This window comes from Sylvia atricapilla, chromosome 16, assembly GCF_009819655.1.
Source record: "Sylvia atricapilla isolate bSylAtr1 chromosome 16, bSylAtr1.pri, whole genome shotgun sequence".
Classification (NCBI taxonomy): domain Eukaryota; kingdom Metazoa; phylum Chordata; class Aves; order Passeriformes; family Sylviidae; genus Sylvia; species Sylvia atricapilla.
In genome coordinates this window covers 12,226,521-12,253,967 of record NC_089155.1, presented here as the reverse complement: position 1 = coordinate 12,253,967, position 27,447 = coordinate 12,226,521, and the positions used below count along the sequence as shown (strand labels likewise).

At 42.3% G+C, this 27,447-nt stretch overlaps 2 protein-coding genes across 2 annotated transcripts in view; one reads left to right on the top strand and one right to left on the bottom strand.

The window, feature by feature from the left end:
* The window catches only part of BMP7 (bone morphogenetic protein 7), a 42,749-nt gene extending 36,557 nt beyond the window's left edge, over nucleotides 1-6,192 (bottom strand). The window contains exons 1-2 of the mRNA XM_066331065.1: nucleotides 6,183-6,192; nucleotides 2,501-3,094 (exon numbers count right to left, since the gene is read on the bottom strand). Of these exons, the coding sequence (XP_066187162.1) occupies nucleotides 2,501-3,094; nucleotides 6,183-6,192 (604 nt within the window). The remainder of the gene's footprint in view (nucleotides 1-2,500; nucleotides 3,095-6,182) is intronic.
* The window catches only part of RAE1 (ribonucleic acid export 1), a 45,981-nt gene continuing 20,560 nt past the window's right edge, over nucleotides 2,027-27,447 (top strand). Inside the window, exon 1 of the mRNA XM_066330976.1 lies at nucleotides 2,027-2,041. The gene's annotated coding sequence lies outside the window, so the exon portion shown is untranslated. The remainder of the gene's footprint in view (nucleotides 2,042-27,447) is intronic.

Genomic DNA, 27,447 nt, shown 5'->3' with positions numbered 1-27,447 from the left:
AAACTGTATGTCTCAAAGCAGGCGTTGTGTTTGATTATATACGGAGTGAGTGGCTGCTCTAATTCATTAAAACCTCCATAAACAAGCCTGCCTTTGTCCTATAGAGATGAAAGAGCAAATGACTATAATGGGATGAAAGGTGTGCACAGCGATGAAGAAAGCTATTATAGATCTGTGTCCTTTTTAAACTCGTCCTGGCATGCACTGTTGACAAGGGAACAAAACAGCACAGATAAACCTCCGAAATGTGCCTTGCTCGTAGTAATTCCACCTGTCCTTAAAACTGTCGGGTTTTAGAGCTTGTGCTCTTACTACTCCCTGACCATGCTGACAGCAATTAAATAAAATAACCATTTAGGATTTTGCGTAAAGAACACTCCCGGATTTCTGAGCTGACAACAAACCCTGGCAGGTTGAAATGGATGAATGTATCTACTGCAGTCATCAAACTGTGTCAGGATGTCGATTATCAGGAGTTACGGCTTATACAGGTGAACCTGCTCAAAGTTCTCACGTGGACAGAGACATATCCCAAAAGTAACTTTTATTTCACATTTATGGATCGATTCCACTCCCTTGTATTCAAAATAGTCAATGGCCCGAACATTGATTCTTTCTTGTAACTCTTACATGAGCTAACAGGGAGACTTCCTTACGTCGGAAATGTGGGACCAGAGCAGTGCAGTTCACTGATGATTCAGTAAATTACTACACTTGAGGAGCAGAGCTAAACTCCCTGCCCCATTATGTATTTACATGTTTCATAAGATTCTCTGGACTGAAATGGAAAGCGAAGCGCGAATTTCGCTAATTGTTATTTCAACATCTTTTGTCTTCTGCTCAGGGCTCTCCTTGCACTCGGTGTAGGACCCAAGAACCACAGAGCAATGTTAGCAAGGTCACCCTTATCTGTAAAGTCAAATATTTGACTGCCATTGCTACTTTTGACTGCTCAAATATTTGATTTTAAATGTATCATTGCTCATCGGCTTAAGTATCCAGCAGTGACTAGACAAACAATGTCATTCCAAATGGAAAGCACCAGCCCTGGTAGAGCACAGCCCCCGGGCCAGATGTAATTCCGAGCTTCCCACTGTGAAGCTTATGGCAGATAATAAGGAGGCGCAGCTCATGCAAACTAGAGCTCTCCCACAGCGTCCTGTGGCTCCTTATCATGCAAGAATTGTGCCGGGATGGCTACTGTGTCTAATAATTATTAACGTGTGTCACAGAGCCTTTACAGCTGCCCAGCTTTTCAAGTTGGTTAAAGTGCTGGGATTAGAGAGGTGGTGGTTTAGGTGGTGATTTAATCTTTGCTCCCTCTGAAGTTCCAGGCAGTGGAAGTGTCCAGAACAGTGACATCCATATAGGTGTTAATGGATTTCTTGGAGATGGGGGTCCGTCAATTCCTGGCAGGTTGTGTGCCAGAAGTGTGCTCCTCTTGCACTTTGCGTTTCCCTTCGTTTGGGACAAAGTCTGAGCTGATCTTGTTTTGGAAATACAATTCAGGTTCTGCCTTGAACTTGCAGGCACCCAATCTGTACGTGTGTGGTTTGAGAGCCACACATGATGAGGTCTAAAAACGGATGGAGCCAGCCAGGTCTATAATTATATATTCAAAATAGAGTGCTCACCCTGACAATGTTTTACTCAAATCCGGCCAAGTCAGTCCACACGGATGTGCAATCTACAGCGAGCAAATAGAAATGAGATTGGGCCGTGGCATCCAATTAGAGAGGCCTAGTGAGGCGCATACAAAGCGTGCCAACTCTCGTATCGTTTGCATAAACCCATCCACATGTGCTTGCGAAAAGAGGCGAGTTAGCGGCATAAACTGGGGTCAACAGGAAAAGCTGCGGGAGTAAATAAGGATTTACTGTGGAATCCCTCCCGAGATATTAGGAAAACATGTGCGAGCGGCTCAGCTCCTCCGGCCGAGGGAGCGCGGCGCTGGGATGCCGCAGGGAAGCAGCCCAGCCATCGGTCCCCGCAGCCCCGAGGCTCCGCATCCCGCAGGAGCAGCGGCCCCGCACCGGGAGCTGTGCGGGCCCCGTGCCGTGCCCCTGCCCGGGTTTCGTGTCTCCCTCGGCCGTGCGGGATGCGGAGCAGACCTGCTAATCGTCCTGGTTAACTCCTACCTGCAAATCCCATCTCTGACGTGCAGCGACTATCAAAGGGAGAAGACGGCAAAGACCTCCGTGAGGAGCGTGGGGAGAGCTCGTGGCTGTCCAAACGCTGTGATGGGAAAGTCGGAGCCCTCTCCCCGTCGGTGCCGCTCAGTTACCGCCTGGCAAAGCAGCCACCCTTCCCGCGGGCCGCCACCTGCCCTTCCCTGCCCAGGTGCGCTGTCACCCACCTGACCCGCTGGGATACAGCCGGGGCCACCTGTGCCACCAACCCCCGTCCTCCCGTCGGTGGCCGGGTCCCCGCTCCAGCCTTCCCCCGGTACGGTTCCCTGCCCGGTCATCCCGGACCCAGCCCCGCCGAGAGCGGCACTCACCCAAGTTGACGAAGCTCATGACCATGTCAGCCTCGGTGAGGAAGTTGCTGTCCTGCAGGCTGGCCAGAGGCGGCCCCTGGGTGCTGAAAATGGGCTTGTAGGGGTAAGAGAAGCCCTCGCCGTCCTCGGCGGCGGCCCCCGCCGCCCCTTCCTCCACGGACATGGCATTGTAAAGGTCCAGCATGAACATGGGGGCCGAGTTGTGCTTGCCGTGGAGGTGCGGCCGCGGGCGGTGCGGCAGGCCGAGGATGGAGAGGATCTCCCGCTGCATCTCGCGGCGCTCGGGGCCGCGCAGCCGCCGGTGGATGAAGCTGGAGTGCACCTCGTTGTCCACCGTGAAGTCGGCGAGCACGCAGCGCAGCCAGAGGGCGGGCGCGGCGGCGCCCAGCACCAGCAGCCAAGAGGCGGGCTGCCCTCGCCCCGCCACCGGCATCGCGGAGCGGCGGCGGCGGCTGCGGGGCGGCGCGGGGGGCGCGGGGCTGCCCCGCCGCGGGACGCGCCCGCCACCGGCATGCGATGAGCGGGATGCGCGGACGGACGCGCTCAGCCCCCGCGGAGGCGCCGCAGCCCGCTCATGGCCCGAGGAGGCGGCGGCTGATCAGCGGCACCGGCCCATGGACGGCGCGGCGGCCCCAGGAGCTTCCCCGTGCGCTGCCGGCGGCGGCAGCGGGAGCGGAGCGCTGTGCCCGCGTCCCGCACGCCGCGGACGAGCCGTGTGAGCCGAGCGCCTCGGCGGGGAGCGGCGGGAGGGTGTCTCTCTGGTGGGAGGAGCAGGCAGCAAAAAAACCCTCAGCGCTCTCTCGCTCGCTCTCTCTCTCTCTCTCTTTCTCTCTCGCTCGGCCGCTCCAAACAAACCGCCCGGGAGAGAAAAAAAAATCCCTGGGACTGCCTCGAGGAGGGACGTCTGCTCAGGTTGCTTTTCAGGATGTTTGTGGAGGCTGCGGGCTCGGCGAGAGGCTGAGCCGGTCCCGAGCGCCTAAATTCCCGTGAACGTCATTAAGGAGAAGACACCCCGGGAGGGAGGGCGCTTTCTGGACAAGGAAGGGGCCCAAACTCCCACAGACTTTACAGACGCGACTACATCGGCTGTCTGCACAAGCACCGTACACACTTTTTTCCCCCTGCCTACTCTTTTTTTTTTTTTTTTTTTTTTTTTAAAAGAAGTACAGATTAGAAGAGACTGTCCGTGACAAAACCAACACCATTAAATAATTTAAAACGTGATGATTATATATTCACGTTCGTAGACGAGTATATACGTCTCTGTGCACAGAGCCCCGGGTCACTTTTTCCAGCTGGTAGAGGGGAGAGTTAATGGAGAAGCATTAGAAATCCGGAGGGGGAGATATTCTCTAAGAATGGTAAAAGCAGGAACATTTACTTGAAATGAAACCATCAACCTGTGCACAGGGGTGGTTTATGCCATTCTATTACCCTGCACCTTTGCCTTCCCATCTCCTTCTGCTCCTGGCACGTGCCAGTTTGGGGATCCTGCCTTGAAATTTATTGTCAACTTTTTTAACCCAGTGTGTGCAACACCTTCAGTAATGGAGCCTCAGTCCCAATTAGCCTAGATAGATGTCTGCTTCAACAGTAATTGATAATAATAATAATAATAGTATCAGACAACAAATGTAAAATAACGCTTCCCAAATGTTGCATGGAAAGAAGGGGAAGCCAGGATGGTGTGTTTGGGTCACCTGGATCTAGCCTGAGGTAACCTCAGAAATCATACATATGTACATTAAGTTTATGCTGACATTAAGATTCATTCCTGGGTGAAGGGGGGAAAAGAGGGTGGAGGATAAAGGAGGTCAGCATTTTGGGGGGTGTTTTTTGGTAGATTGTTTATCTAACATTTTCTGACTAGCAGTATCTCGTATTATCTGGCACCAGATCCTGCAACTCTTTTGGAAACTAATATTTAGCACTTCTTTTAGTTTTATGTTTTAAATCTTGGCGTGAACAGCAGGTAGCCAGTCAAAAAACTGCATGGGAATCATGATGAATGATTCAGTGTGTTTGTATGCATGTATGTGCACCTCTTAATAACAGGGAAACTGAGGCATCACATAGAAATGACTCACAGCACTATTGAAATAGTGGTGGAACCAGCACTAAACCCTCAGCTCAGACCTAACACATCTTTAGGAATGGCTCAGGCTGGGGAAGGATGGAGTGGGCAGAGAGGCTGTGGAGCTGCATCCACCTTGCTGCACTCACTGGTGCTAATGGGGCTGCTCCAAAATCCCCCCTGTAGCTGCCTTCCCAGTGCTCCCCACTGATGGAAACAGCAGAGTAGTTGAATTTTGGCTGCCCAGTTAAGATCAAACTCTCCAGCATCTTTTGTTCTTCCTGAGGAGCAGCACTAACCTGCTCTTCACCACACATATATTTGCCTAAATTTCTTCCTTGCCGAGGGTGTGGTTTCTAGATCGATTGAAGCTGATTTAAAGCCAGGCTCCCCCTGAGAAAGATCTTTGTTTTCTCCTCCTACCCCAGCCTGGACCTTCAGCTGTGCAACCCCACCCCTTTCCCCTGCCGGTACCAACACTTACACACAGGTCAGGAAGCTGATTCTGGGTTTAAATTTTTATTTTTTTAAACCATTCATGTATTCATTTTTTGCTGAAATAATTTTCTGCTGGATCAGCTGCTTGTTCTGCCTGACTCCCTGTTGTGGTGGAACGAGGGAGGCCACAGGAATGCACAGCTGGGGGCAAGGAGAGGGTGTCTGGGCTGGGCTGCTGTAGGAAGGGCAGACAGATGATTTGGGATCTCTCTGCTCTCCCTTTCAGCTGCAGACAACTTGATTTCTCTTCTTTCTTTGTCCCTTGTAGACTGTTTTTCCAGTTGTGAGTGTTGGCGTTCCATTAAGCAGCGGTAGGACAAGGAGCCTTGCCTTTGGCATGGACATGAGACTAAAAAGTCTGCAAGGATGGAACAGGGGGCTGGAGAGAAGGTGTCTCTGCTGCCTAAATTACTTGTGCCTGAATTGCTTGTCGCTCCTCTTTAAAAACTGACTAAACTTCAGATCAGGTTGTGTTCTGGAATGGACACATGCTCTGAGAGAAAGAAAAGGAAAAGTGTGGGAGGTTTCTCTGCTCACTCGTTTACACCTTGGGTAACTGCTCTTGGAGCTGTAGGTGTCACTGGAGAAAGAGCAGAGGACAAAAACTAAATCTTGAAACCCTTGATTTGATAAATTTCTTGAGAAAGTGATGTTTGAAATTATTTCCTTCCCGTTTTGTCTAAGTGGTCTGGGTTAGGCCACATTTAGCTACATTCTGATTCAATGCAGGATAAACTCTTAAAAGAGGGACAATATTTTAAGTGGATTCCGTGCTTTTATAGGAACTTTATGGGAAAGTTTCCTCTGCTATAAAATATTTTCTATGATCCTGCTGCACCTGTACAGCTTTTAATGAATGCATGATAACTTAAAAACCAATCAAAACCACGCCAGCAGCATGGGATGAGAAAGTGAATTTTTTAAAGAATAACTTTTTGATGTGAAGTCCTCAGCTCTCACCTTCGTCTTGCTTTGGGACACAACAAAGGGCAGCATTTATTCTGCTGGATACAATAAAGGATGATGCAGCTCAAACTGCAGTTGTTCAGCCCTCAGATCTGAGCTTGAATTTCAAATACCTTTCAAACAGAAAGGCAATCCAGTTTTTACCTTTTCTCATGGACGTCTTTCTCTTCGCTCCTTTCCTGCCTGCTGTGTAAACCCTATCCTGCTTCCTGTGGGATCAGTTCCACACAGGCTGCTGAAATATTGGCACCTTCATGTCACTGTCTTTTTCCTCCTCCTTCCTGGATCAATTAAGAAACCAGTTTTTCCTCTTAGTCTTCTCTACTTCTTTTGTGTGTCCTCCTCTTCTTGAGAAGGAAACCCAAATGCTTGTGATGAAGTAATCCCTCTTTGCTGGCACTTGCTGCTTCAGATAATTTCTATAAAAACAAACTCCCAAGGTTTTGGGGGTTTTGCACAAGCCACATTACCAACTGAGTAAGTTTTTGATCTCTTTGAGCTTTGTGTGCACACTCTTACCCAAGTTTAGTACAATTACTACCATTTGTTTGTTTGTTTCTGTGGAAGCCAGTATATTTAGAAGTATGTATTTAGGAGATAAATAAAGGGGCTGAATTAAAAACATGAAATGCACAAAAATGTGCAGGTTTGTGCTTGGTGAATTTGTCATCCTCATCTACCCATCTGAGGCATGTGCCAGGGGCAGAATTTGGCCATTTGCATTCAGTTTTACCAAATGGGCAGTAAAAAGTGTGGGTTCTGCTCAGAAACTCATTTAAAGACTTTTCAAAAATTAGACACAAAGCATTTTGTCCTCTTTTCTGCTGATTCAGTTTCAAGCTCCTTGTCTTCCTACTTTGATGTCCTCTTTTTAACTTTAACCATGGTTCTTTTCCATTCTGTTTTGCATCTTCTCTCATTTGTCTAGAACAAAGTGCAAGTCCTAAATTATAGCAAACTTTTTTCTCCTTCCAAATAGTCCCACTGAAAAGCATTTTTTTTGAGAATTTTGAACAGTTTGTCTATGCCCTTTGCACGAAAAACATTTATACAGCAAAAATAATAGCATTATTATTTGTGTAAGAATGGATAATTAGCTCATGGGTTTTTTTTTTTTTTATGCTGTATTGGATCATTCTTATAAAAAGTTTCTCCAGCATTATTACTGAGAACATATTCAGCAACATGAAGTTAATCACATTATGGATAAAGCTATTATAACAGCTCTAATCCAGGAATTTGAACAGATCTGGGTTGAGCTGTGCTCTGGTGGACAATACTGACCATGTTATGAAAATTAAGTGTTGATTCTCAATGCTACTGAACAGAGGAGAGTCAGAAATGAGATTTGTGTTTTGGGGTGTGAAAAAGGCATTTTTACTTCTGAGGATGCCAGTGAAAGCTAAAATATAATTTTAGGATTTATGAAATGGTGCTATGGCAGTGAATTTAATGTTCATCAGCTGAAGAAGGTGGACAGAGTTCAGTCCTTCAGGGTTCAGCCCTTCACTTCATAAAACTGGATGGCCACAGGGATCCTTTTATTGCTGTTGACTTCAGAGAACATCAGCAATGAGTTTATGTCACTGCAACTTTTGCAGTGTTACATTTATAGTACCTTTCTATACAACTTGATTATGGGCCTGTGCTGTATTTTCTATAAAAGTTTATATATTGTTGTGAGCATGCATACATACCCCAGAGTACTTCAATAATCTCTTTAAACTTTATGTAACTAATAGATTTCTGCAGCACAGGTACAGGCATGGGAGCACTGCTTAACTTAGACTCCAAAATCACCAAAGCAGCTCAAAGAAAACTGAATTTCATTTTGTACTATGAAATTATGGTGTGCACACTTGATTTGGTTGACACTTTTGGCACAAGCCCAGGTATTTCCTTCGTTGGTGACATTGTCATCTGAACGTCTGAGATCTCAGGCTCATATTTGTGAAAAGCAGTGCTGGGCACGAGCTCGGACGTCACTGTGGGGAGCGGATTTGACTCGTGCTGCAGCACCTTGGAAATGTGCCTCTGAAAATCCGCTTAGTTGTTACATTTTCTTACAATAAGTGGTGATCTTTCCTCCCACAGACATTCAGGATTCTTCTTATTAACATAATTTATGTCTTTTTCAGTTTTCTGCTGTCTGTATTCACCAGAGGCAGAGATGTTTGCTATTTTTATACTGGACAAAAAGCGTATAAAACATTTTTTTTTCCGAAGGGAACAAAATAACTGATCCTGCCTGTAACTGCAGTGGGATGAATTTGGATGGCTTCTCTTTTTCTCTTCAGGCAGGTGCAGAGTAATACCTCAAAAGAACCATTATTTTGTGCCTTTATTCCAATGTGTACATAAATGCTTGCATAACCCTTGCACAGCTGCTGTACAAACTACTCATGCCACAAGTATTAGTAATCCTAACAGGGGAGGTTGCATGGAAAATTGGGGTGTGTATGCTAAACCATATGTACCATGCCCCTGAATCATAAAACTCGTGTTGCTGGAGCAGAGAGATCTTTGGAGACTGCTGGTTTTACAGGTCTGTAGGAAGCAGGATTATATACAACAGCTGCACCCCGCAGCTTCTCTCCTGTTGAGGGTTATCTTGTGCATTTCAATAAGCAGGAGACAGAATTTGGTCCAACATTATCTTATATGGTCTCAGCCCCCTAATTTTATTTATATTTCATTTCCATAGGAACAATTATTTTCACAGTTTATTTTGAATACACATCAGAGCCACTCCAGTTGGAAGGTTTGAGCTGCCAATTCCGAGCTGCATGGGGCTGCAGAGACACAATGTGCAATTTTTTTTTTTCCTCTCTGGTTCTGCCTCTAAAATAACTTTTATATCTGTGATTTATAGCAGCGTTTCTGAAGCAGTCTGAAGGAAGATGGGAGATTCATTTGACTGTCTAAAGCCCTGGCCACAAAAATCCCCTCCCAAGCGGAGCAGGGACACAGGGCTTGGCCCCGGCTCTCCGGGGGAAGGTTCCAGCCCAGGGAGGAGGTTTGCACATTACAACTGACTGCTTGAAACAATCTCCCAGACCTTTAGCCGCACAAAATCGCGAATCAGAAGGATTTTAAAATAATCTGAAGGGCCAATTTCCTCTGCCGGTGCGTGTCGGTGCGGCGCTGTGCCTTTACACCGGCCCAGGAGCGCGCAGTGCTCGGTGTCACTGCAGCGCCTTTTGTGCAGGATGCTTTCCCCTCTAAGTGCAATGCTGTCCGAGTTTATCTTTCCGAGACTGGCACTTCTAAGTTTTCAGTCAGAAAAAAAAAAAAAAAAAAAAAGCGCTTCCTAACTGGTGCTCAGCGTGCACTGAGTTGGCTTTGTCAAGTGCATCTTTTCAGCATTCATCCAAAGCCCTTTCTGCAGTTGTCTGAGCCCCATAGGCGAATATATACTGTTAGACTATTAAGATAATTTTTCAGTTAAGACATCGTCAAACTGCAAGCGGGACAATAGAAACAAAACCCCTTTTGTTCTGACTAAACTGTTCCTAATGACCCCCTCTATAAACAGTGGCACCAGCGGAGGTCTCAACAAGGCTCTTCATTGAGCCCCCTTTCAAAAGGACAAGCAGAGCAGAACATGGGGCAGAAACTCTCAGAGTTATTGCACTTTACTCCGCTCTGGTGGTCTGACCGCAAGAGAGAATCTGTTGTTTTTGTTGTTCAAGGCACCCAAAAAGCATAATTTAAAAGCATGGATTTCCACAGTTAGCATCCTATAAAGAGTACTAAATATTTGGATTGTTGGCAAAAGAGCAGATGGAAGCGGTTTGTATGTTTGTTTGCTTGTTTGTTTAAATCGAGGAGCTATAAAATAGACTCTTTAGAGTTCCATATAAAAAATTAACTTATTTCCTTAGGATAAGTCGCTGTCTGTTAAGCTCATGAAAATGTAAAATGCGGAGAAGTTAAGATTTTTTTACACTCCAGAAAGATCCTCACATTTGTTTCGTGGGGGTAAAACCATGTTTGTGAATAACACGTTTATCACGAGCAGGGGAAAGGTTTCAGTTGTTTAATGTCTGCAGAAATGGAGGTTATGATGATAAACTGAAAGCACACAGGACCAAACTCCTGCTCTTCCAGCTGAGGAACTGCAGGGTACGTGCAGCACAAGGCAGCGTGTCCTCACACAGATGAGGGCTGTGGAGATTTTGAATCACTTCCTGATTATTCCTGTCCCTATTTCCATGTCCTGAATACATGAAGGGAACAGCACAGGAGACCTTCCACTTCAACAAAAACCTGTTTACGGAGCATCTTACTGTCTGTAATTGGGAAATGATGACAAGTCAGACAGCAACAGTCCCTAATTTGGCTGATTTGGGAATTACGCTGGCTGCATTTGCAAGTAGAAACACCAGTTTGTTTTGAAAGAAGTTGGGGTTTGTGTTCTAATATCGGATTTAATAAGGGTATTTCTAACATAAAGCATAGGCAGTAGCTTTTTTTGGAAACAGGGAGAGATGGAGGGAGGAGGGGAGAGAAGAACATCCATTGAGACAGGAAGTACTTATTGAGTAAAGGCTGAATGATGGAGAAAAGTAACAATATTCAGAATATCTTAAAAATTCCCCTATGTGATGAGGGTCTGAGGGCACTCTGCCGTTTTTGGGAAGAGTTCAGCAGTTCATAGCTCGAAGGTTTTGTTTCATGGTTGGGGATAGAGCCTACACTCTGTCAAAGAGTGGGATGAAAGGTTTCAGTGCGTCTTGGAAAAAGGAAGGATTTGGGTGAGTCCCAGGATGAAGGTCCAGCGCCCCGTCACAGGATACTGAGAGAAAGAGAAATGTCAAAGAAATCTTTAAGAGATTTTCAGTCGAAACAAAAGGATCTTTGTGAAAGATACAGTTCGCAAGTGCAGTGGAAGGAATGGGGACGCAAATGGAATTGAGAGGATTTGCAAGTTGTTTCTAAGCCTTGAGGCAAGAACAAGAAGCTGTTTACTATATTTGGTGGGTATGGAAGAGCACTTTGGCCATCAAGGGAGCTCATAAACTGCAGAGCCTCATTGTCTCTGGACTGCACTGCTGTGCTGGGGGTAGAGAAAATGCTCCTGTTCAAGGACAGTTCTGAGACCTGACCCTGCCTTTTGTGAAAATGCTGTTTCCACAGCAGCACGGCCGAGATCCTTGAGCACATCCCATGAATCTGATTTTATTTTTCTCATTTATGGGCGTGTAGGTCTGATCCAGAGTGTGGTAGCTCTAGTTTTCAGGATTAAATATGGTAACTGCAATGTGACAACACAAAGGCACAGTATTCGTTTTGTCACATCTTTGGTCCAAAATACTCATTTGAAGACAGTTTTTACTGAAAATTTCTAGGAACAAGATAATAACTGTATCTGAATAAAATTTGCTGCCTCAGAGGAGTCAAAGTGGATAGACAAAAGAAAAAATATATTTTTTGAATCTAAGTTTATAGGAATTAATTAATGAATCAGAAAAAAAATCAAATGGATTTTTAACTGTTTCATGCCATGTGAAATATCCAGATTTTATTTAGTGTTTTGATTAGCCACTCTCATGCTTAGGGATAATTTTAGAGATGTGGTAACTTTTAATCATGAAAAACAACTGCGTCAGATGATAATTTTCTCTAGTTTTCATATGGGTACATGAGGAAAAAGTAACAATGTGAACTCAATATTAACTTTGACTGTTGTAAAATGGCTTTCTCTTGAAAGTGATGGATCTGTTATACATTCATCTCCTGAGCCAAAGTATTCTTCTTACTCTCTTCCGAAAAAATGTTGTGATTCACTTAGTTTTCAATAATGTTAATAGTTTTTTTATCCCAGTGCAAATAAAAGCTTAATGCAAGCTTTCAACCTGTACTAACAGCAGTAGGACATGGGCATATTTGTATAAAACACTGATTTTTAATGTTTTCTAATTTGCAGCTTTTGGTGGCAGCCAATTCTTTGTGTCATGACAAAGCAATGTGTTTTATTTACCTTTTTGGATCCCTGTAAAAGCAGCTCAAGGGCCCCAAAAGCCTGTGAAGCAAATTTAAAAATCAATTATATAGGACAATACAGAATGCACAAATCAAATTAATTTTCCCGACGCAAGATCTAAGTGTCTCTCACTCTTCTAAAAGCCAGAAAGTTGGGCTGTATTACAAAAGAAGAAATGAATTAAAGAGTTAAGGGTGGTGCACTGAGAATTAGAGTTGTCCAGAAACAGAAAAAAAAAAAAACCTAGTGTATAAAAAATTAACGGTTTTGACATTTGTTTTAGATTTGTCACAGAATGATTTAAAAAACAAAACATGAATAGAAAGAATGAGACATCCCAGAATAGCCAACATCCAGTGGCTAGGGTATTTACTTGGGCCCTGTCCAAGGAGTGCTTTATGGGATTTGGAGCAGACATTTGACATAATGTTTTCAACATTATTTTTGTCAGACTGAAATTTGGGCTCTGTAGTGGGTTGAAAAAGAGCTTGCTTGGAGTTCTGCGCTTCATAGGTGAGACTTAGTCACCAGCTGTTTCATCAGGCAGTTTCTCTTCAGCCTGGGCAATTTCATTTTATTTTTTTTTTTAATAAAATAAAGCAGCTGCACAGAGAATAGACAGTTATTCTGTTGTGTTTGTTTGGGTGCTAGCATATATTTTGGGATTTTGACTCTGAGTATCACCCATATTTCTACTCCATTCTCATTCAGAGCAATTTTTTTCTTGTGGAAATGTCTGAACCTACCTAACTGCATTTCCATGGCATTCGGTATATTTTAATTTTATTTTCTTTTGCAAGTTAGCATTTTCTGATGGAAAAAAAGCACTTTGTCCAAAAATTCTCAACCAGCTTTTCTGAGGTGAAATCGATCTCTGTGTTCTACTAATGTGACATATTTACCTTCAGTATTTTTGTAGGTTGGAGAGGAGATCATAAGTGAAGTGAGGAGTGGGGTGACAAAATCTAGTGGGTAAACTTCTGGGAACTTGGTAAGGAATGTCAAGAGTAAAATACAAAAAGATGTTGGTGATTGTCTCTCAGCTATTACTGAAATTAGGTTAAATTCACAATGTGGAGCAGGGAAATTCAGAAAACGTGTTGAAAGGCTGAAATTTCAACCCTTCTCCTTTGCTTTGCAAACAGGGATCTTCCAACCCAATCCTTTCATCCTTGTTCCCACTCTGAATCTCATCAAGCCGCTGGACACACGTGTTCAGCTTCTCTTTCTGGTTTAGCCTGTGCTCCTGCCAGCCTCCCACTCTTTAGTATTCCTTCCTTCCTGCGTCTGTCTGACACCCAGACCTGATCCTCCCACTGAGGCACGTCCCCAGCGCTGGGCACCCCTAAAAGCTGAGACTTGCAGTTGTCCCAGGGGGCTCTAAAGGCATTTGCAGAGGTGGGAGCTGGTGTTCCACCAGACACAGCTCCACCCCTCAGCACTCTCCACTCATTAATGGGCAGAGTTCATCTGAAAGATGTTTACCACCTCTGAGGCTGGTTTTTGGATTACTGGGTTGATGCTTGGGAACAGTTATTCCGTTTCTGTAGGTGAGGTTGGTGCAGTTCAGGGCACTTTGTAATAACGCCTGGTCACAGATGATGAACGCAGTCAGTGCCCTGTTTCCTACAAGAATCAAATGGAAATATATTTGGCACCAGACATTAAGTGTTGCTTGCCCAACTCCCCAAGAAGTTAGAAGATATTGAACAGTACTGGGGTGAGCTATGTTTGATATGTTTGATGTCACATGTGTCCCTCGGCTCCATTCCCTTGTTCAGATTCAATATCTATAGAGTTTCACTTTTAACTGAAGTACCTAGAAGTGAAAATTCATGCCACGCAGTGACAACAAATCTATCTCAGCCATCTCCAGCCCAGGATTTGGTGTAGCTGTGCTAATTTGCTGACTGGGAAATAAACCAGGGTAATTATCTACTGAGAAGCAGAATTTATTAGGTCTGTTGCAAGTGTCTTGTTGTTCTCCTAGAACCTGGTCCAGCTTGTTTTTGAGACCATGCAAGTAGTCTGGACAGGTGCTGCACACACCATAAACAAGATTCTACTGACTTCTGGTCAGTGCAGATCCTATCACACCTCCTAGTCTGGTTCCCTAGGGAAATCACTTACACAATCTAATTATTTGTCTGACCCAGTTTCCAAGATGTTGACACATTTGTCACAGGTTATGTAGATGATTTGGAGACACTTACGAGTTGTCCTTACCAGTTTTGCAAGAATTAGCATCTAAGGAGAGGTAGGAATCCTTATTAATTCTCCCACTGAAGGAGAAGGGAGAGTTCAGCGATTGTTCATTGTGTTTGACAGCGGCAAGACTCTGACTGATTTGCACATTGCTCTGATATTCCTTGGTGAAAACACCGCTTCATTCAGCTGTCAAATCAAAAATAGAAGTCCAGGAATGGCTGAGAGAAGATGCCAAGGCATGCTACGGTATTCCCCAGGGAATAAAGGAGCCTGCAGATGTTCTTGGGGGCAGATGTGAAGGGATGAAGGGGGCCGGAGGGATTGGAGTGGGATATGATGGAGGATAACTGTGGTTATTCCAAGAGGGAGATGCAAGGGCTGCAACATAAATCCATGAAGAACCAAGCTTCATTAGCTCCACTTTCAGGCAATAATTTGTTAGGAGAATACTGAAGACTTTATTTTGCTGTTTTGGGTATATTAACACGCTGATTTAACCCTCCTACAATTCCTATAGCAGTCGGGGCTGCTACACCGCCTTGCTGTTACACAGCAGGCATCTGCTGTTATTTGACCTGAAAAGATCATTATAGGAGCTTTATTTGGTGTGCATTTAATAAAGCTGTAGCTGTTGTGACTATAACTCATGGCTCCCATGTCATTCCGCAGTGGTGCAACCAGCGATTCAGCATTCCAAGCCCATCAGTTCAAAGAGAAATGTGAGGGACTCGAATGTATGCCAGAGCATTGGGACTTTTATTGCTCCTCTCCTCTCTTAGGAAGATACATTCTCGAGCAACTGAGAAGTACAAAGCATCCTCAGACCTTGTAGTGCAAAATGTAAAAAGTGATGTTATCTGCAGAAAGTGGACTTTAGATTTCTATCAGCGCACATTTAGCATAAAGCATTTCCTATGGTAATGCCTCTCACTTTCCCAGACTTTTAAAGGCTCCAAGTGGCACACAGGCTGCAGACCTCTTTGTAATGTTAATGAATCATCTTAATGGACTGTTTTAGCAGAAACATTCATCACCTTTTGTCCCACAATGATTTTTTTTTTGTTATACTTAAATGGTTAAGTAGGCAATAAATGCCTATCAGACCAACCACTATGCTCTAGTAATCCACCTCACTATAAATCACCAGTGGATTATTATTGTCCTGTTTAATTAACACTCTTAAGGGATTCTATCGTTGGATAGACTTTCACCTTGCACTAAGAAGGCATTAACATTCGAAATAAGAAGTGTGTTTATGTGAAAAGCATTAATCAGCATGACCTGGAACTGGTAGTGGTGGGTTGGATGAAATATGTGCCTGTGTCCGTGGGTGAGGCTCCTTACATCAGTTTTCAAGGGAAGCTAAAGTCAAACCTATGGAATACTTACTTAAGGCATAGCAAATGATAGTTCCAGAGTAACTTTTGCTTAGGTCTTAAAGATATTTGGCTATATTTGGTCGAAAACAGCGAGTTTGAAATTTTTTATTCCGCTAGTTAGGAAGGCAAAAATTTGTGAGTGTGATGGGTTTGTTTGTGCTTCAGTTCAGTTTTTAGAGGATCAATCCATTTTTTTTTTTTTCTGCAACAAAAGGTGAGAGGAGAATTCTGATCCGGTTGCTCCTCTGTGAACTCTTTTCAGACTTGCCAGCCACAAAGAGTAAGCCAAGCAGCCAGAGTTCCTGGGAAGGGCAGGGGGGTCCAGAGGCATGGATGCTTTTTGCTGAACAATCCCAGCAGCTCTTTTGCAATCAAAGTTCCCTCAATGGGACACAAATTCGACACAGGATCACTCTCAAGATACAAACAGTTCTGTGCCTAAGTACAGCTCGATGCTGGTTTTCTCCTCCTGGCAGAATATAAAGGTGGCAGCTTGGGGTTTTTCCCCCTCATATAATACAATTTAATGCGTTTACATGTAATTTCCTCATCTTTTGTCAGGAGAGGAAGACGTTTGAAAAAGGCTCTTGTTAAGGCAGTTCTTCCCATCCATGAAATCTTATCCTGCTCTCTTTGATTTTGTTACATTGGTAATACCAGTGGTGCATTTACCAGCTGCTCCTTCTTTGGATTCCAGCACTAACAGCAGCCCTGTGAGATAACCCACTGCTGAATTTCATTTTACAGACAGAACTGACATGTGCAGAGATTTTCTGAGGTCTTAAAGAGTCAAAACTAGTAGCAGAGCTGGAGAGATCCTGGTTCTTGTCTGCACACAGACCTGGTATGCACATCCCTTTCCTCCTGGCGTTTTCATTCAATTATTTCCCAGTATGGACTCCTGCAAATTAAAGAACAAATAAAACTGCTAAGTGGAACACAAACACACTAAATCTTTTTAATTAAGAGATTGAATCTCTTAGTATAAATTCATTTCCTGAAACAAAACTCCAATTATGTAAGATTAATTCTTTCCTCCGAGATTGCAGGGATTTATTGACTAACAAAATCTTCTATTGCGTAAATGGAAATGTGCTTTTTAATGCCGCCTGCTGCTCAGAGGCAAAACCATAGCATTAGCCTTTTCACTGGGCATTTTTGTTTTAGTTGCACGCTAATCTGCCAGTTTCTCTTTGTAACAGGAAAGGGCTGAAAGGGTTCACAGCTGAACATGTGGTAAATAGCACAAAACACTAAAGGAGTTTAAACAAGATGAGAAATTAAACTAAGCTCCTAAGAAGCCTGTTGCGATTGCAGGAGGAACTGTAATGACAGAAATAAGAATATCATGTGTGCAGGGCAGTGTTGTGAGGAGGTATGTGTGTGTCATTGACCACACAATAGTTTTTTTCAAATCATTTAACACAGATGCACACAGTTTCAAGTGCAGGCACGTCCTGAGAAGAATCTCCTTCGTTCCCTCTGGACACACCCAGCTCATTAAATCCATCACTGCCTCGCAGTAAGCCCCAGGGTTCAATCTTTTCTAGAGCACTGTTACTATCCAACCTTTTAGCTCATATAGTGGGCAGCCAAGATTTCATGTCTATGCATATAGTAAGACTCATAGCCAATATTTCTTACACTTCCCTCCTCTCCATCCCAATCTGGATATATATAATAGTTTGGTTATGTTGTTGGGGAGGGGGGGTTTAAGCATTTTAGGGGGGGGTTGTTATTGCTGAGGTGTTTTGGGGGGCTTTTTGGATAGGTTAAACTTCAATGATGCTTTCAGATTAATTTCTTCTATCCTATTCCAACAACCTATATGAGAGTGGCAAGTTAAAAGGTAATAAAATGAGGAATCTGTGCTCCATGTAAGTAGCTGGCCATGAGAAACTGCAGCAGGGATGGATATTGAATGACTTCAATAGTCCAGCCAGGTTTTATCAGAACAGGTCATCAACCTGTAGGCTGCCTAAACCTGTTCCACTGCTTCTCCATTGATTCAATATCTGGAAGCATTTACATGTATATCAAATTCTCCATAATCTATTTTATCTTAATGACACCCAAGTTCTTTGTCAAGCTGGGGCAAAAATGTTCCCTCCAGTGATGAGAGAGGATGGTGTACCTCCTTAGTGTGCTTCAGTACATTGAATTTCCTTGAAGCCAAACAATGATCTCAGGTTCTCATGGGCTGAAATATAAACAGGACTGCAGGGATATAAAGGAGGTAAAACCTGCCCGTGTACACCCAGATATTACGGGATTTAAAACTGGATTTTTTTTTCCTTTGGTTGCAGACCTGACAAATAGGGAGGGAAGGAAGGAATAGAGAGAACGTGCAGCTTCCAGCCAAGTCCTGATAGCCAAAATTCCTTCTGAATCTCAATACCTGTATCATCAAAACAAGACAAAGGGTTTTGCCTGAAGTTGTCACCTGTTCCTGTCATTTGGGGATTTCCACTCTCCTTCTCCTGTGTTTGGGCTCAGCCTATTTTCCTGCTCTCACTCTCTGCCCCAGAGAGAGATGCAAACATCCTGAGTGCTGCATTCCCTCCATCTTGCTTCAGGCTCCTAAGTGGTTCTGTCTCTTTTCCCGTTTTCACCCTCTTTTCTTTTTTTTTTTTTTTTCCTGCCTTCCCTAGTCCATGGCAATAAGAGTCAGGGGAAGCAATGTGAAAATATGTTAAAATTCTGAAAGAAAACCCACCAAAACCTCAACCTAGTGGCATGGCAAAGGCAGAAAAAGGCTGATTATTCATTGTCTTGTTCAACATCATAAGTAAGGAGCATCATAACTAATTAGGAGATGGCAGGTTCAAGAACACATATCTTTGACAATGAGTAGTTAATCTGTGGAACTCCCTGTCACATGATGTGCTGTGTTAAAAATGTGCATGAAATCCATTTTAAAAAACCCAACAAAAACCCTGGTTAACAGCAAGACAGCACCAGAAGTCTTTGGATACAAAGTCCCACCAGTTATTCCAGGTGTTTTTGAGTCATAAATATGTTGGGAATACATCACTAAAAACTGGTTTTATACTCTTCTCATGATGTCCAGGATTTCTTGCTGTCAGAAGGAGAATATTAGTCTAGGTGGACTTTGGATTAACAAGTATAATAGGTCTCATGCTTTTTATTAAGAATAGAAGGCAGGATGCAATTTATCCCTTAGTTGTCAAACAGGACTACAAAGTGTTGTGGTGTTTGCTTTCCTCTTACTTTTTCATCCTTTAATCCAATCCAGTGAAGTGTGGTAGATGTTTCTTATATTTTGTTGCCAACTGTTTTAAGAAGTTCATACAAAAGCTTCTCTCATCAAGAAAATTTATGTGAGGGCTCATGAGTCCTTGCAGCAGTATGTTGAAGCACAGAGACATTGTTAAATCAGATCCAAGCCGATGGACTCAGTACAACAGGGGTAAACTCTCAGGCATGGATTTAAAAAAGTTTCAAATGCTTGTCGATGTAATAAAGCATAAATCTATATTTATATATCTCCAGACATTATCTTTACCATTAAAAATTTTCTGTGGCGAAAGCCTTAGTTTGTCTGTAGGCAAATCCATGGCTTGGGTTTTAACACTGTAGAGATAATTATGTCACCCATGTTGTAAACATTTTGTGCTTCTTGAATAAAGAGTCTGCATTGAGAATATTAACCACTGGTCTGTGGAAACTGAAAAGTTGCAAAGGAAAGGAAACCAATTTTCTCAGTGGGTACTGAACAGCTGGAACTGTGTTTGGGAAGCACTAAAATTGCTGTAAGCCATCTGAAAAGTGCTAGTGGATTTAAAATCCTGAGGGAAAGGTGAAAACTTGCTGGTGTCACAAAGTGCCTTAAATGGAATATCTGCAGTCTGAGGGATCAAAATTAACCCCTTTAGTCTCATACACATGTGGTGTTCTAAACCAATGCTTAGATAAATATCACAGCTGATGTAACAAATACCTGAAAGTGCAGGTAATAAATACAAGAAAAAACCTGTCTTGATTATTCAACTAACTGCTTCTAGTTAATTAGCATGCTCACGGTGTTTGGGCCAATAGAGTTTTGCAGTTTTCTTTCAGCTGAGTTTTTTTCCGACTTTTCTTTTTAATCCCATTGGACACAGTGATGCAATAGTGCCCAAACAATTGTATGAATTAATTGTGAAGAACTAATTTTTGATTCAGAGATTATAGTCAATATTGCATTGCAAATTAAGCACTATTGGGGGTTCCTTGTAGAAAAAGAATTCATTCCTCAACAAAAATTGGCGTTCTGTCAACTACTAATTGCATACAAAGAATTTTAAACAAATCCTGGTAACATATGTGTGTAACATGCCCATATGATTAAATGTGTGTAATACAGTAATTTGTGTAATATCAAATGCTGGAGATATCTGAAACAACAAGAAGGCAGAGAATGGCAATTTTTTATTTTCTATTGGGTTTTTCAGCTGTACTCATAACTGGGTGTTGTTTTCATAGGTTTGGAGGGGGCTTTGTTTCTGCTTTTCAAAGAATGCCTGAAAAATGAGCAACATTTTTTCTCAATTTTCAGCTGAACCTCCCACGCTGTGATTTATGGCCATTGCTCCTTGTTCTGTGTTATGACACTACCTACCCTGAACTTGAAATCGCTGTAACTGCTGTGCAGGCAGAGACCAGTCCCTGGCCTCTGTTTTGCCAGGACAAGCAAACCCAGCACCTCCAGCCCCTCCATTTCCATCCTGTGCTCTTGGCCCAGAGTATCCCAGCACCTTCCACTGATCCTCCTGTGGATTCTCTGCACTGCTCCTGGGTTGGGGGAGCCCAAACTGGGCACAGCACAACCAGCCCCACCTATCTGAGTCTGTCCAGCTTCACTGCCAGGTCCCTGCTCTGCTCCATCCCTGCCTTTTTCCTTGCCAAACTGGCACACAGAGGTGTCCAGGAGCTGCTTGTGCCTGTTCAGATCAGTGTAAAAGAGGGTTTGAGAACTTCAGCCTTTTTTCTCATTGTAATCTTTAGGTCACCATCTCGGCTATTGGCAAAGGCATATTTTTGTGTTTTACTTGGCTTTGGAGACATTGGCTTCTGTGCAGGACACGCCAGAGGCAGAAACTCCATCCCTCTATTACCACATAGATAGAGGCATGAGTAGAAAAAAGGAGAGTATGACAGGTTTTTCCATGGATGAATAACTTCTGTGCCCTGGGGACTGTAAATAGCTGGTATAAATCAATGCAAATTGGCTATTACTAATCTTGCCAGTAATGAAGTGAGAATGAATGGAGTACAAAGATGAACTTTACATATCGTTAGCACCAATCTGCCTCACCACATTTATGGGCAAGGCTCTACCTAGGAGGTCAGTTGGCAAAACTTACAGGTTTTTCTTTTGAAAATTATGCATTTGTGCTGCACAGAAATGTCTGTCAAACACCAAGTCCGTTTGGGGATTTTACAGTAATGAAAACTCGAAAACAATTGTTTCATAATTTCTCAAGCACTCAGCAGCAAATACTTTTATTACAGTGTTTTAGCATCACAGTATATAATTTACTATGTTTATTGCAAGTGTGGCATACAAAACACTGAAGTGTATATTTTCAGAGTAAAAGTTCACTTTCAGTTTAGCTCTCAAACAGAAAATGGAATGATCTGCAACACAGAAAAAAAATCAAGACTCTTGTTGTTACCCCATAACAAAAGAAAATTAACATTAATGAGGATAATGACTAGATATTCTGCAAGAATGTTTCTCATAAACCAGACACTATAGAGGTTATGAAAAAAATGTTTTCCATTAGGATTGGAAATCAGTTTGAATCTCCATAAATATTGGGGTTTCCATAATTTTTTAGAATTTTTTCTACATTATCAGTGACTAAATGCCCATTACAGGAGCACAGTGGCCTCTCTGGTTTGTGTTGTTTTCCTCTCTGAGCAAGGACAGTTAGTGAAATATGAAGGTGAAACAAGTTCCTGAGAGATGGACACTGTTGAAATTAAAAGATGGGAGCAGTGTTACAAAAACCTGGCCAGTCATCCTTCTCCAGTCTCTGAATTTGAAGGCTATGCCCTTGTTCTTCAAAATACACTCAGAAATGAAGATTTTGATGTATTAGCCATGACAAAACAGCTGAAATATGTAGAAAATCAATGTATTTAAAACTTAAAGGAATGGTTCTCTCCTTGAATCCTTCAGAGGGAAGAGCCAATGTAGTGTAAGAGCAGCTGTTCAGCAACACCTATTATTTGCTTACACTTCATGACTAACATGAGGCACCCCATCGTTAAAATGAGAGTTAGGAATTGGCTCTCCTGATTTACTTCCTAGCATTCCATAATTTTGCTGAGGATATGATCTCATCCGGCTCTCCACACCACCTAAGAACCTGGAGTGGTTGATGAGCATGCTAATTTTCCTTCTGATAAAGAATCAAACTTCACTAAAGGACTGAAAGGTAACCTTCAGTTTAATTTACAAAGAAAGCTTTAGATATTCCTTTCTTAGGACTAAGGGATGGTTGATGGTAAATTTATCAATGTCATTCCTATATTTTTTTAAAATTCTTATTGACATGTTAGGGTCTCAGTTTTGCATTCCTGGCACTCAAAACTCCTCATGAGTGGATCCAAACACGGAAACATTCCAGTACAATGCATGAGGGACCCTGTAACATTACAGAGTGAAGGACATGCAGAAAAATGTTGCAATAAGAAATTAACACTACATCAGATTTTTAGGAAAGAACTCTCTTAACGAATGCTAGACCCACCTGTTATCCATCTGCTCCTAAGGCACAAACAGGAATTCTTAACCTGGCAAATAAGCAGCAGCAAATGGCTATTTCTCATTCATTTATTGTTTATTAAAATGAATGTGCTAACACCAAAAAAGCCTGGATGTTGCAGAAGGGCTGAACTGTTGTTTGATGTACAACGTGTATGATGTTACCACAAGGCTGATGATTGAGAAGTGAGATCCAGCAGAGACTACAGCAAGTAATTTTGTTAATATTTTTACCCTGACTTAATTAGAAATGAGGAGTTTTTTAATGATTTAGTTAAACTGATGCAACATCCTGCAACAGACACAACCTTGCAGATGTAGAGATGTTCTTAGTATGTAAGTAATCATAGTAAATTATAATAATATATCTTATATTAGTAAACTAAATAAAGGACCTTAATCAATTGCATCATGATCTTATTCAAAATTCCCTTTCCACTTTCCCATTTTGCCATATGTTATATATCAGAAAAGAAGTCTTTTTCTGTAAAAAATAAACCGAGTTTACTACAGCTATGCATGGTCACAGTGCATTTCTCTGCGTGGGGAAAAGTGACCAAAATAGTTATTTCTGAATAAACTATCCATAATAGCTCCCTGTGTGGATATGCTAGTCTGGAAAAGTCATGGGTCAAATAAGTCATTGTAGAATAGCTGATCCTGCAATAGCAATTCCAGTCCACTTTCCAGTGTCAAAAAGTCCTTAGTCAACAGCTCCAAACTCCTGTTTCTGCCAGAAGATTTTTCTCTTTAGAGAATAATATAAATTTATTCTGTTCAATTCTTTAAGGCCCAAATTCTGCACTGAACTCCCTTTGGGAACAATACGTGAGATCAGTCAGGGAGAACTTTTTATTAAAGGAGTGTGTGTTTATGTGCACAGCCTCCACAGTTTTATTACACAGACATTTCATTAACACCTTCATGTGGCTGTGAGCTGTACACACCTTTGGCTGTGGGACATCTGGGTGATTCTTCTGTTCCAGTACCTCTTAGATCCCTAAAACAGCAGGCAGGAAGTCGCCTGGAAGGAGATCCATCAAACCAAACCCAAAACCCAATTGTTTTGTGGCTGTCCTGGCCAGCAGCAGTGGGATAAGGAAAAACAGGGCAAAATGTCACCCCTTCCTCCATGGCCAAGTACAGGGGATGGGTCACAGCAGTGACATCCAGCTGAGGCTATTGAGTTTGCTCAGACAGCAGAGAAAAGAGTGGTCTGTGCAGAAAGACTTTGAAAAATGTTTGAGTGGGCTGAAATAGTATCCTGAAAAAGCAGCACAGAGTCTTCAATGAAGGCTGACCAGCAATCCCACTGCATCCAGAACTGCTTGTGCAACAGCTCAGTAAGACGTGTTTTGGGCTGTATTCATGTTTATATTTGAATCATGGCTTTTCTCCTCCCCAGCAGGGAAAAAAAAAAAAAAAAGTCAAGATAAGACATCCATGCTATTTTTTTAATTTGATATACTTTTTACTGAGCCTTAAGACCCTCAAAAGCAAAGGTTGCCATTTATCCAAAATTACATCACAGTGCCCCTGGCATTTTTGTGGTGTGGACCAATTAGCATTAGCAGCTTAATTAAAATCACCAGATGCATTTTAAAGGATGACATAAGGTTGATTTTAATCTAGACTTCCAAAAATGAAGTAGAACGTTAATCAACTGCCCCGCCCATCATTTATACGGTCCACAGTACTCAGTGTCAGAACTCCTACATCATCCTCTGACTTCATTTTCCCCAGGGATTATTAAATAGTTAATAACAACTGTCTGAAGTCCAGCCCAAGTTTTACCTGTTGGCAGAAATCTGGGGTCGTGACACCACTAGTGTAGCATTCCCATAAACGCAGCAGATTTAGGTTTGAATAGTTTTAATATACAGCAGGTGGCATTTTTGTGTTTAAAGAGTAAAACCACACCTGAGTGTCCATGCTTTCTAGTATTTTGCCAACAAAAGGAGAACAGAAAATAAGACACTTTATTTTTTGAAAGTCAGAAGAAATGGTGCAGCTGTTTTCAAGCTGTCATATGAGCATGGAATAGAAGTCATTCTTGCTTTCCAGTTATATTTTAGTACAAATATCTTTCATTTGTTTGTTTCAACATATTTCCTCTTCAACACAAATTTTAATCCGAATTTTTCCTAATAGGCTGGAGGAGTGTCCTCTCTTAGTGTGAGACCAGTTCAGGAGAGAGGATGGAATAGTAACTAAGATAGTACTGGGCAAGCTCAAACTTCTCAGCATGTAAAAATTATGTGTTCAAATGTTCCTCATACAGTGCATACAGTGCTGCCTGTTTGTAGCCTAATTACTATGAGTGCACATGGAATTTATGCTAAATTATTAAAAAGTAATATTTTATTTAAGTTATTTTGTGTTTCTTTGTCTCAAATACCTATTTTGCCCAGCCATCAAAAATTCTTTACTGTCCCTAAAATCATTAGAAATTGGGGATCTCAAAATTGACAGAGGTTAGATGAAAGTTACTTTTCCTTTTAAGGATGATCTGTAGAGTTTATTTCTGGCTGAAAGATAAAAGAAGGGATGATAACAAAACCCCACTTCCTCTAACAGCGATTTGACTCACCAGACAATAAATATTTCGCAGGTGTTTCTCACTCTGGAGCCAGGTAGACTGCACACATGCAGCATTTTGGGGTTGTTCTTTTTAACTGCAAGTACTATTTGAAAGGAGATATCCCATTTGAAGTTGAGAGCCGTTAGCAGTGAATGACGTTTCATCTCCTACTTCTCTAGGCTTTGCTCATTAGAAATAGATCAGTAATTTTCATGTAATTGACAGGTGATAGATGCTCCTGTTTCATCAGAGTGCTAAATTTAACAGTTTCTGAGTGGTAACACTTTCTCTGGCACCTGTGGTGCCATCTACTGCACAGCTTGGTAGAGGCAGGACGAGAGAACTGCATCCCTCCACTGTTGCCTTCACTTCTTTCTCCCCATCTTAACATTTAAAAATGCTTCCTCATTTACTTTACAAGTATTTTCCTTCTTATACGTATATAAATGCATATAAATACGTGTTAGACTACATACTTATTCACATTTATCTCTAAATGTATATATGCATATTTCTATAACATTTTTAACATATGCAGTCAATATTTGGAATTTAATTTTGGCAGGTTTTTGACAAGAAGATTTTTTTAAAGGGCAATTGAATAAAGAAAGAGGAACCTAGGAAAATCATCTGATAGCCCATTTATTGATTTTTGTTCTTTTACTTATATTCTGGATACAAATTTATCTCATTAGATGTATTTATATTTACATACATGCGTGCAGTATTAAGTTGGAAGCATGGGAATTTTTGTTTTTGTTAACACAGATATAAACACTAAGTATTTTAGTTGGGGTTTCTCATTACTACTGTTTGATGCTGTGAAGAAGAAGTAAGTCATTAAATTGGCTTGTCATAAGTTGATGTGTTTAGTTTTGCTTGCAATCTGTTGCTGGGGGCATGGTGTAATTTTGGCAGTTCTATATCAAACAAAAATCTGTTGATTTTGATGTCGAGTTGTTGGAAAGAGCTACAGAGATTTTACATAAATATTTCCGGAGTGATCTCAAGATACCTAAAGGCCAAAGACTTGAGATGAAAGATCTGAAAATTTCAATTTATTAATTTCCTTTTCTTTGGCTTTCCTCTGTTAATTGAAGCACCTTGTGCTCATATCATCATAGCCTGAGGTTTTCCTTGAATAAATCAATGCATGAATTTTATAATTACCTACCCAGGCTGGGTTTGGATTGCTCCCTCATACGAGTACCAAAGAAAATAGGTTCAGTGGCAGTAGCTAATGGAGCAACACTTTAAAACTTGCTAACAAGTCTAAGCATCACCATGTTTGAAATGCTGTTGGCTGTGAGCTGGATTTAGCACAGCTTCCAGCACTGCTGAGTGCTGCGCACTAAACATGATGTTATCAACAGTGAGCTTTGAAAACTTTTCCCTAGAAAGGACAGACCTTGAGATATTTATCTCCAAGTAACTTCTAACACTCTCAGAGAGACCTCTAATGAGGAATCAATTATAATGACATAGGTAAGAGCTGAAAACACACCTTGGCCACGCGATAACTGCAAAGGTGAGAGCAGTTTAAGTTTGTGACATTCAGGAGTTTTTTGCCATGGATAACCACAAAGGTGAGAGCAGTTTAAATTTGTGACATTCAGGGGTTTTTGCCATGGATAACCGCAAAGGTGAGAGCAGTTTAAGTTTGTGACATTCAGGGTTTTTTGCCATGGAGCTGATGGTGCAGGAGCACACAAAACCACAGCAGAATCAGATTGTTCCAAGGGGTACCCGGGGCTGCTCCTCTGGCCCACAGCAGGATTCCAAGGAGTGCTGCATTTCCTCTTTGCAATCACCACGAATTTAAACATCCTGAAGTGAAAGACTGGGGGTTTTTTCAGCTTTTCAGGAAGAGCTGAACACGCAAAGATGAAACGCACCAAAATACTCATAACGTGCAGGGTTTGTTCCCAAATTCACTGTCTGTGTCACCCACTGTGCAGTGCACCACCACATGAACACCAACAATCCCAGTTCAGCCATAACCCTCACAAAATTTAGCATTCTTTTCTTAAAGTTCAGCTTCTCTGGAAGCCAGTGATTCATGGCTCTTAGAGCTGGGGTTTATTGTTTGTTCAGAACAGAAGGCTTTAACAGCGTATTGAGAAAGATTTGACAACATATCGCAAGACTGCCGTAAACTTTCGGAACGCTGAGGGCAAAGGATAAAAAGTAGGGCAAATCTTTAATCTCAGTAGAAGCCCAATTCCATTTTGGGGAAGAAGGAGGTGGATTTTTCGACAGCTGGAGCTGCACTGGAGCTCCATCTCCCTCAGCTTCCCGCCGGCCAGGAGCAGATATTTGAGGAAAATGGCTGGATGGGAAAAGTGCTGGAGAGCTGTTTGGTCATTTTCTAGCCAGCCTCGGTTGGGTTTATCCCAGAATAATTGGTAATATTCCAAAATAAATGGGTTTGTGGTCAGCCATGGGCTCCATGGACAGGCTGAGGGTCAGTGCCCAGCGCA